The sequence below is a fragment of the Ctenocephalides felis genome, unplaced genomic scaffold (genome assembly GCF_003426905.1).
Source record: "Ctenocephalides felis isolate EL2017-DRISC unplaced genomic scaffold, ASM342690v1 CF-g0.4_SCAFFOLD_01886, whole genome shotgun sequence".
Lineage (NCBI taxonomy): Eukaryota > Metazoa > Arthropoda > Insecta > Siphonaptera > Pulicidae > Ctenocephalides > Ctenocephalides felis.
In genome coordinates, this window is record NW_020538040.1 from 110,517,613 (window position 1) to 110,529,350 (window position 11,738).

Below are 11,738 nucleotides of genomic sequence, written 5' to 3' on the forward strand. Positions count from 1 at the left end.
CTCGGCGATTTTTACAATGGAAGAATTGAAAAAGTCAAAGAATTTGTATTAAATTTTGCGTAAAAAATGAAATAAAGTGTTGCAAAGTGCAAAAATTCACCAGATATGGCTCCGTGTGACTTTTTCCTATTCCCAAAGTTGAAGAGACCCATGAAAGGACGGCGGTTTTCCTCGATTGAAGAAAATCGCCGAGAGTGCTCAAGGACATATCAAAAAGTGAATATCAAGGGTGCTTCGAAAATTGGAAAAAACGCTGGCATAAGTGTATTATATCTGGGGGAGACTACTTTGAAGGGGACCACATTAATGTAGACGAATAAATAAATATTTTTTTGAAAAAACGAAAATTACGAAAACTTTTTGAACAGACCTCGTATGTGTTTGTGTGCGTGTGATACAAATTTTCGTCGACGATTTCGGGAACACCGATCAATCGATTTGAATAATTCGAAAAAATAATTTGAAAAAACATTCGATTTGTATTGATAAGGAGACGTGCTGATTAGTTTTTGGCAAATGTAGGCCTAGCCGTTCCGAAGAGGCAAAAAGTGCCAAAAATGGTAACTCAGTTTTTAAGAGAACGGAGCGTCCGATTTTAATAATTCAAAAAACATTTTACTTGTATTGACAAGATGAAGATTTGATAAAATTTTCATGAAGGCAGGTCTAGCGGTTTCGGAGATCTAATGAAAAAAGTAAAAAAAGCCATTTGGCGGTCAAAAATGATCATTAGACACATGCACATCAAATTATCAGATATTTTATAGAGATTTTAACAATAAGTATAAATTTTGTTTACATTCCTATGGGTTCCGTACCAATGTTTATCCGTTAGACGGCGACGCGGCGCTTACGCGCTTTGACATTTCGTCTCTATGCAGTTAAAGCAGTATGATTGCTTTGAAAAAAAGTTCAGAATTTCCAAAATATGTCAAAATAAAGAAAACATTTTTTTTCAATAAAAATTTTTTTGTCAAATCTATAGTTTCTCAAAAAACTAATTTTTTCGAAGTAAATTTTTTTTCAAAAATGTTAATCGTTTTTAAAAAAAATAATAATTTTTGTTAAGGGAAGTTCAAGCAATTTGCCTTAAGGCACGATGCCATGCACCCCACTAGTTTATGTTAAACTTAAAACTTATGTTATTGACTATATATTTTGGAAACAGGTGAAGTGATACAGCCTTGGTCTTGCTTCCACAAGGTTTTGTGATCAAATGGCGCATTGCAGCAATCTGATAGGATAAATGTGTTTTCAATAAAAATAGACCTTCTGAGCATTTTGCAAAAAGTTAAAATATCATCAAAATTAGGGTTGCCTTCAAATGGCCACCTACAACATTAATAAAACCATTTTGCCTTAAGGCAAATGGCATGAACTTCCCAACTTGTGTGAGTAATAGACTTATACGATAAGAAGTCTACATATTAATTTATGAGTGATTTATAAGTAAACTGACCTGCTGTATAGCGTCATAATTTGATGAACTGCTGTAGGTTATTACATTTTATATCAATTATTTATTATATGTTAATGAAAAACGAACACGTGCTTATTACACAAACCAAGTATTTTCTAAAAGCACTGTTTGATAATCTTTATTTTAAAATAAACTAGAAATATTTATAAACTAGAAATATTTTAGCACGTTTATTGAGACCTAGCACTCAATCGTCATACTAAATTTTATTAAAATCGTAGAACTTTATTTTTTTAACAATCTATAAGCTTAGCTTCGTAAGCTACAGCTTGGTTAAATAAATAATACATTCGTATAGTTTTTGGCTAAAACGCGAACGATAAATTTTGCATTCTTGTACTAATTCTCAAAACACGGTTCGGCTATTTTTGAGAAAACGTCGATGATTTTGGCAAACGCTGAAAAAACGCTGCTATTTTTTTCTAACTTTGATGAATTATTTAATTTAAACTACTTGTCGTAGGGCTATAATATTTCAGTATGTTTTATAAGACCGTGATATCTATTGTCGAAAAATGAAAAATTCAAACTGGTAGAAAGTTGCATTTTGCATTGAGACAAGTTGTAAAATCTTCCCGATAGATATAATAATTGACTTTGAGATATTTGAATTGAAATGGAGATTTAGAATTTAGATAACATTTTCAACTGTTTATTTCGAAAATCAAGTTTTTGTTTTAAATTAAATCTGAACATTGCAATTTTCAATTGAATTTTCTCGCACGCATTTAAATTATATGTAATTATAAACTGACAAACAATAGTTCTCATCGATTTACATCGAATGGCTTTTAAATTTTTGAAGTCGGTCCAGCCGTTTTTGAGAAAACGTCGATTTAAAGTAAAAAATGTGTTCACATTAACACACGCATTCTTTTTCCAAAATTGGTCTTTACCGAAATCTAATCAGCACAAGTCCCAAACAATAATTTTCGAACTATTTTTGAATTTTCAAAATTGATTCGGGAATATTGGCTAAAGCGTGGATATTAAATTTTCCAGTTTTTCTAATTTTAAAGAATTAATGCTTTTATAAAGATTGTAATTGATATGAATATAAAATATGTGCATATTTACAATCATGCGAAAGAGCATAGTTTTTGAAAACAGTGAATGTTATCGAATCCGTTACAACCGATGATCTAATGATTTATCTTGAGCCTGTTAAGCTCATGTATCATTAGTATCGTGTGACATTGAACATTCGTGTATGATAAAAACCGATATGAAGAAGAAAGGAAACGAAAATATTAAACGCCGCCTCCTAAAGTGAGTTAACCGTTAGCTACTGGGTGATGCCGCGTGATATTTCAGATTTTACTTGTGTGTCCATTTGGTTTATTACAGTGTCGGCTGCGGAAGACGTCGTACTAGAAATTGTCTGTGTGCACGCGCTGAAACAAGTCGAAAACCAATGCATTAAAACAATATAAATAAATCATTTAACATTTTTTTTAATCACTAAATTCAACTCGCCATGACGCCAGTGTTTATCTGTCATTCGATAGTGTGTTTTTTATCTATGCCGGTAGTGTTGAAACAAGGTGCTAATAATTCGGATGTACCATCGAAAATATTAGAAGAAAACTCACAGTATTTGTACGAGTATTTTAAAAATGAAAAGGCAAATCCTGATTACAATGAAGATAACACCAGTACTTTATTACCGGATTTGAAAAATCAAAATCCAACGAAGGAGGGCAGTGTTCTGCCTACGAATTCGCCGATATCAATAATTCCTTATGTAAGCGAAGCGGAAAGTGAAGTAGTTAAAAATTCCGATGAAAACATAAAATCGAACTACGTATTCCTAAACAAAGAAGCAGATACTAAGTTGAATTTATTCAAACCGAACGTTAACTCACCGGTTATTCTTAAAATTTGGGGTGCCGGAACTGAATCTAAATTTCCACCTTTAATAGAAATTTTAGTGCAAAGAATACAAAGTATGTTTTCTACTTATATCTACGAAGACTTGAGTCGTCCTGCCGCAATGAAAGATCCTGTTATTGCGACGATAAAACCCATCCAAGAAACATTTAATTCATCTTCAAATCATACCGAAACTGACAATAAAGTTGCTTCAACCAACAACGTGCCTAACGTTCTGGAAAACGAACCGCCGTCATCAGAAGATAAATTAACTAATTCGGCAATTCAATCAATACAAGATCAATTAACGTCGGATCAGATTGACGTGGAATCTAGAAGAGGACATGTGAATCCGGTTCGATCTGTCATCGAACCAGTTAGTTACTTCGAAACTTTTGCTACAGACTATGATATATATTAATTTATAGCTCATATAAAATTTTGGTTCTTTTATATTAAGATCGATATATTATGGTGTTCATACATTATATGATAAGAACTCATGTAAGTTTTTTTATGTAAACATTTTTTTTACATGTGTTAGTATTATGAATTTTGATACTTTTGTAAGAATGATGGTAATAAATTTGAAAAACTTTATTTAATTAGTTAATAATTTATTAACCAATAATATTCTAGCGCATTGTAATTTATTTTATTATCGTATTATTCATTAAAGAATTAAATATATACGTAGATTGATATTTATTAGGTAATTTTACCAATTCAGTTCTAATACTCATTATTTAAAACGAAATATCAAGCTAGGAGAAAATATATTGCGGGTTGATAAACGAATTAAACGTGATGAACTATTTTATATTTTAAACATACAAAATTAAATATATAATTTTTGAATAAAAAAAATAACTTTAAATAAATTTAATCAAAATGTGTGAAAATTGATCGCTGTAATATAAATAAATTTTGAATTTAATAAATGATGTATATGTCAATATAATGATAACATAATTTTGGAATTGGAATCGAAATTGTAAGTATTCTTTTTAGAGATAATAAGCCATAGAAAAGATTCACGAATTATGACCGATAACTAAATCTAATTAATTCATTTTTGCTTATTGATTTTGGTATCGATTTTTAATTATACTTGAATAAAAATGAATGATGCAAGTAATTATTTAATATTACTATTACTAAAAGTAATCACACACACATAAAAACAAAGCTGAATTATTTAAAAAACCATTTTATCAAAAATCTTAATATTTAGTAATTATTAATTCAAATGTTAGTTTTTATGTTAGTTTGATAACACTGCAATTTTTTTCTTAAATCATTAAAAAGCGTATTAAAAGTGAAACATATATAACACATGGTAAAGAATAATATTCTTACTTATCTAAATAAATCACAACGTTTTACAACATCTATTTTGGGGACAATTTTCTTCCATTTTAAAATTTTGCGATTAACAAACTAAATATTCCGTGTACTTAAAAATGTGTAAATATGTTGTGGGTGCCGTAAACTGTTCGAATGTGGGCTAGCACAAACTAGTCCTGGGTTTGCTGTTTTGATTTCCGCTACCGCTTAAGCCCGACATCAGGCAGCTTTGATATGAAATCTCCACTTAAAGTTATAGATCTCAAATATAGCCTCAAGTGAAAATCGCCTCTCGCGGGTATAGCTGCATATACACACACACACACACATATATATATATATATATATATATATATATATATATGTGTCAACAATTACATTGAGTGCATTATGTAGTTAATTAGCCACAACTGAATTGGACTACTGGGTTGCCATCCATTCAAGAAGCCCAAAACAATTACTGAATGTCTAGTACGACAGACTGTAATTAGAATTATAACATAAAAATTAATCAGAAATAAATGTTCTGGGACTGTATGCTAAAACGATAAAAATAAATAGTTGTTAACAATATTAACGTCGTTCAAATTTGATATGTTCGCATTATTTTGTAAACACATCTCGTATATCCATTTCATAGGCTAAGGAATAAATAATTACCTATATGAATAAATTAATTAACAAGAATTGATAAATATAATTATGGATATACTGACAAAATAAAGATAACCATTAGCAAAGATAACCATTAACGAAAATCAAGGAAATTTAGTGATCTTATTCTACACCAAAAATTTCAATTTATTATTTTTCATTTTAACTGTAAAATGCATATACAAGCAATATTTCATAATATAACTGCCAAAAGTGGCGGGAATTGCTCATCTGTAGCATCCCTGACTCACACGCCAACGGTCCTTGGATCGATCCTCTTCAATAACATAAAAAATATGTGGAAAGTTGCTTAGAAATTGAATTGTTAATTTAAAATTGCATAGAACTTAAAAGTAGGATTTTAAAATAGTTAATTTGAAATTAAATAGAATTTGAGCCGTTGAATTGAATTTGATAAGATAAGAATAGAACTGAAAAATGCTAGAGTTAAATTAAATTGAATTTGAATAAAAAGTTGAAAGTAAGAAGAAAAAAAGGAAGATTAGGATTGGGCAAAATCAGATTTAGAAGAACAAAAAAGGATTGAGATATCACTTTTAAAGAGCCTTGTAAAGATAAAATAAGATATAAACAACAGATAGTATAATATGTATATGCAAGATAATGTAGAAAATAGGAAGATGCGCGACAGCATGCTGTGCGCTTATTTTTTATAAGACTACACTTCTATTTACAACTAAAATAATGGATTAATCAAAACCTAATTATAAACCTTTCATAAAATCTTTAATTATACGGTTACAAATGAGGGCCATAACAAACTAGTACCGCCTTCGATCGCAATATCAGGCAGAATGATATTACATTTCTACTTAAGGTTATGGATCTAAAGTATAATCTAAAATAAAAATCGCCTTTTTTGGCATTGCTAAATATCTCAATTAGTGATATCACAATTAGACAGGACCGTGGTTGCTTTCGAATAAACATATAATTTTTTTCTCTCAGATGTCACTACGCCGCCGAATTCATTTGTGCGTTTCATGTTTTATAAATACTAATGACTTTATCAAAACCGTATCAGACATGCATAATAACTGTGTATTTGCCGGACTCAACCTACCTGATAAAACTACAGTAAATAACATATTAAATAATAAAATGAAACTAAACTGGTTATCTGTAATAAGAGTTCTCACATCCTCTGAATAGAAAATGTTCTACATCATTGTTGTTCAACCTTTTGAAGTAATGTTTACGCAAATTTTTTATTTTGATTACGACACATGATACGTGTCAATAAATGTAGAAAAACCAGCGATATATTGCTGAAGCTAATCGTTTCATAAAAAAATATTATTAATTATAATTTGTGAACTAGTTTACATAGACGATATAAAACTATTTTAATTGTTTAATGTAAACAAAATCACACAGAATTTATCATCTTGGTTTTCGCAAAATAAAATTCAAATAATTTAAATAATTTAGAAACCGTTCTAAATAATTTAGAAGTTCTTTCTTGTATTAAATTGAATTGTACTAACGTATATAGTACTTTTAGCTTTATTAACAAATGTTTGGGTGTTATAGGAAAAATGCGAGGTTCAGATCTATTTTTCCATCGGGTGGAATTAAATAGATTGACCACCACTGCTCTATAAATAACTGTTGCTAAAGAATCTATTCTCATAGATTAAGGCGCGCTTCTGGTGCGTTTTTAATTACACATTACCGTTGATCAGAATATACTTAATAAAGGTGTGATGTATAAAAATATGAGGTGACATTAGTCAAGTCTAAATTAAAAGGTTCACAACCCAATTCCAATTTTGTTTAACCAGAATTTTAGGACAAAAAGATTATAGAATATGAGGAATTCAAGATTTGCAGTACATATTTGTTAAAATCAGAAAAATTGAAACCAGAATCCCGATTTTAGTCAATTGATATTGAATTTAATACAGTTAAGAGAATTTTATTATAAAATTTTTGGAACACGGATGCCAGGAAGAATATTTGCTCTTTATTTGAACAGCAAACTTAAGGCTCTTATGACCTATTGTAATAAATTTACTTACTAATTACGTTGTTTTTTATCGATAAGATGAAAACTCAAACTAGCTGTAAGTGGAATTCTGTCTTAAGGCAATTAAGGCATCGTGCCTTAAGGCAAATTGCTGGAACTTCCCTTACCAAAAATTATTAATTTTTTAAACACGATTAAAATTTTTGAAAAAAATGTACTTTGAAAAAATAAGATTTTTGAGAAACTATATATATGGACAAAAAATTACTTTTTTTTGAAAAAAAAAATTAAGTAAAAAAAAAAAAAAAATGTTCTTTATTTTGACATATTGTGGAAGATCTGAACTTTTTTTCAAAGCAATCGTACTGATTTAACTGCATAGGGACAAAATATAAAGCGCGTAAGCGCCGCGTCACTGTCTAACGCATAAGCTTTGGTATGGAACCCATAGGAATGTTAACAAAATGTATACTTATTGTTAAAATCTCTATAAAATATCTGATAATTTGATGCGCATATGTCTAATGATCATTTTTGACTGCCAAATGGCTAATTTTTTTACTTTGTTCTCCATATCTCCGAAACCGCTAGACCTACCTTTATGAAAATTTTATCGATTATTCATCTTGTCAATACAAGTGAAATGTTTTTTGAATTATTTAAATCGGACGCTCCGTTCTCTTAAAAACTGAGTTACCGTTTTCGGCACTTTTTGCCCCGTATCTTCGGAACGGCTAGACCTGCCTTCGCCAAAAACTAATCAGCACGTCTCCTTATCAATACGAATCGAATGTTTTTTGAATTATTCAAATCGGTTAATCCGTGTTCCCGAAATCGTCGACGAAAATTTGTATCCGCACATACATACACACACGTACATACATACACACACACATACACACACACACACACACATACATCCATTTTTTCTAAGGTATGCCAAAATGTTCAGAAACCTTTGAAACGTAAAGATATATAAAAATTTTCATTTTCGATTTTTTTGCGATTACTATAACTTGCCCTACGGGAAGTTAATAAGCTTGGCTGATGTATTTCATATAAATAGTGTTTAATGAATGAATAAATTAATATTAATCCTTATAAATATTAATTAAATTATTGCGGGACACACCAGTCTGCATAAAATAGTTATTTCGATCAAAACCGTAGTAATTTTGAATAGATTGAATGAGCAAATAATTTCAAGTGATGAGGCTTTTGAATTGATGTTTTTTGCTTTGAATTGAAAGATTTTTAACTTTAGAAAGGAAGTTATAGTAATAGCAAAAAAATCAAAAATGAAAATTTTTGTATAAATTTACGTTTCAGAGGTTTCTGAACATACCTTAAAAAAATGGGTGTATGTGTGTGTGTGCGTGCGTGTGTGTGTGCGGACACAAATTTTCGTCGACAATTTCGGAAACACGGTTCAACCGATTTCAATTATTCAAAAAACATTCGATTACTATTGATAAGGAGACGTGCTGATTAGTTTTTGGCAAATGCACTTCTAGCCGATTCGAAGATACGAGGCAGAAAGTCAAAAACGGTAACTCCGATTTTAATAACTTAACTAGTGGGGCGCATGGCATCGTGCCTTAAGGCAAATTGTTGAAACTTTCCGTGGCGTAATTAAACATTCGAGAAATGAAAATAATCAATAATTGTTTGAAATAATTTTAAATAGATTATTTATTATGAAAACATACTGTAAAGTTATAAGTGCATTTTAAATTAGGCGACGAGCGTATTCTACAAACAACTTTGTGTATGTTTATAAAAAATTTGTTCTATTTTATTAATTTGATTTTTTTGAGAACTTAGAATTTTTTCGAAATTTTGAAATTTTTTTAGAAGTTTGAACTCTTTTGGAATTTTTTTAACACTAGAAAGACGGACAAATTGAATATACCTGCATTGTCTGAAAGCAGTCAAAATGACAGCGTCGTGAAAAAAATAAATAAGGCGTTTAGAAATTTGTTTAAAATTAATTTTTAATATTTCATGTATGATTTACATTTATACAAGTTATCTACAAGTGCTAAAAATTGAAAAAATGTTCATCTAAAAAAAAAGGTTAATTAGTTTTACAATTCATCATTTTTACAATTCATGTAAATATAATTTGAGTACATTTTATAATTTTTTTTCAATCAAACAAATCGGTTATTCCATACTGTCGAAAATGTCGAAGGCATTTATTTTAACCGTATAAATAAACTTCAAAATTTAAAATCTTATTACCAAACCCAAAAAAATTTAGACAAAATGTGTACACATTATTAAAATCTCTATAAAATATCTGATAATTTGGTGTACATATGTCCAATAAACATTTTGGACCGCCAAATGACATTTTTTTAAATTTATTTTTATTGAGAGTCGATAACCGCTGGTCCTGCCTTCCAAAAAATTTGAACAGTTGTTCATCTTGTTAATACAAGTAAAATGTTTTTTGAATTATTAAAATCGAACGCTCTGTTCTCTTAAAAACTTAGTTACCGTTTTTGGCACTTTTTGCCCCGTATCTTCGAAACGGCTAGAACTTTGCCAAAAAGTAATTAGCACGTCTCCTTATCAATACGAATCGAATGCTTTTTGAATTATTCAAATCGGATGATCGGTGTTCCTGAAATCGTCGACGAAAATTTGTATCCGCACTTACACACAAACACACACACGCGCTCGCACATACACACATATTAACACACATACACACACACACATACATCCATTTTTCTAAGGTATGCAAAATGTAAAATATTCAGAAACCTTTGAAACGTAAAGATATATAAAATTTTTATCTTCGATTTTTTTGCGATTACTATAACTTACCCTAAGGGAAGTTAAAAAACGTTTTACTTGTATTTACAAGATGAAGAACTGATTAAATTTTTGGGAAGGCAGGTGTAGCGGTTCTGGAGATATAATAAAAAACGTAAGAAAAATTGCCATTTGACAGTCAAAAATGATCGTTAGACATAGTGTAGGCACATTAAATCGTTAGACATAGGCACATCAAATTATCAGATATTTTATGGTGATTTTAATATTACGTATAAATTTTGTTTACATTTATAAGGGTTTCGTAACATCGTTTGTGCGTTAGACGGCGACGCGGCGCTTACGCGCTTCGATATTAAAATTTTTGAAAAATTTAATTTTTTCTAAGTTATTTTTTTTTTAATTTAATTTTTAGTACGGTAAGTTCCAGCAATTTTCTTTAAGGGGGTATTCTAGTGTATAATTTAAAAAAAATCGATTTTTGTTTCATATTTTCAAAGTTTAACTGAGTATTATAGACATATTACTGACCCGGTCTCCAAACTGGTTTGGCAGAGTCTAATCGGCATTAGGATGTCATTAGACCAATTTATGACAGTTTATCGACAAATTAATTATTAATTCGATGTTTAGGTTCAGAAGCTCATAACAATAAGGAGTCTCTAAACTTGTTGATTTGACTTTTTGCGCCGAAACATATTCATTCCCGATCTCGGGTAATTGAAATAGCAACATTCATTGCTGTTCTCATATTCAATGAAGGTTTTTTTCCGATTTTAAAAAGAATGACCCCTTATGGTAATGTGCCAGAAACTCATTCATTTGCTGTAAGACAAGACAAAGCTCGAAAAAATCTGAAATACGAAAATTCAAAGCTTCAAAGGAGGCTCAAAGAAGGCTAAAACTGCTCGATTGGAAGAGAGAAATGCAGAAAATAGTTTTTTGAAGTAAAAAAATGATGCATAAAGCAGAAATGACAGATTAAATAAAAAAAGTGTAACATATCATTTTATGACTTTGACAGCAAAAAACTTCACGCAAAACTTTAAATGCGTTTTTCTCATAACAGACATTTTCAGTACTGTTGAAACGATTTCTCGAGTTTTACTCGACCGAATCACTTAAAATATTCAGAGAGTCTTGTTTATAGACCTATCTGTAGCGCGAACTAGCATCATCCCCAAATTCCAATTTTTACTATTTTTAAAAAAAATTGAGAAACTCAAAAAGCAGTAAAAAATACACTATTTTTCAAAGAGTCGCCAATTTGTAAAAAACATTTTTTACTTAGCGCCAGTTCGGGCGATTGCGACATTATTGTAGATTAATAATCTTTTTATTTCTTTTATTTCGGATGGCTATGAGGGCTGAAATCATGGCAAGACTGAGGTGCCAATTTTTTGGGTCCCCCCACTTCATCAGCTGCCAGTTTTTTCAAATTTCAACTTTTTTTAAAATTTTTGTTTTGTATTTTAATAATACTAATAAACAAGTGGTAAAAAATGGATAGTATAAACATTCATTGCTTTTTTACGACACTTTAAAAATGACCTAAAATTCATTGCTTTACACTAGAATACCCCCTTAAGGCACGATGCCATACACCACTAG

The 11,738-nt window shown here is 30.0% G+C and overlaps 1 protein-coding gene across 1 annotated transcript; it reads left to right on the forward strand.

The window, feature by feature from the left end:
• Positions 1-2,980: 2,980 nt before the first annotated feature.
• Positions 2,981-3,773, forward strand: LOC113375692. Its single transcript, XM_026615633.1, has one exon. It carries the CDS (start codon positions 3,003-3,005, stop codon positions 3,771-3,773), a length of 771 nt encoding a protein of 256 aa, XP_026471418.1. The 5' UTR covers positions 2,981-3,002.
• Positions 3,774-11,738: the final 7,965 nt, after the last annotated feature.

Coding starts and splice junctions, on each gene's coding strand:
- LOC113375692 (XM_026615633.1), top strand. CDS start 3,003: ATGCCGGTAGTGTTGAAACAAGGTGCTAATAATTCGGATGTACCATCG.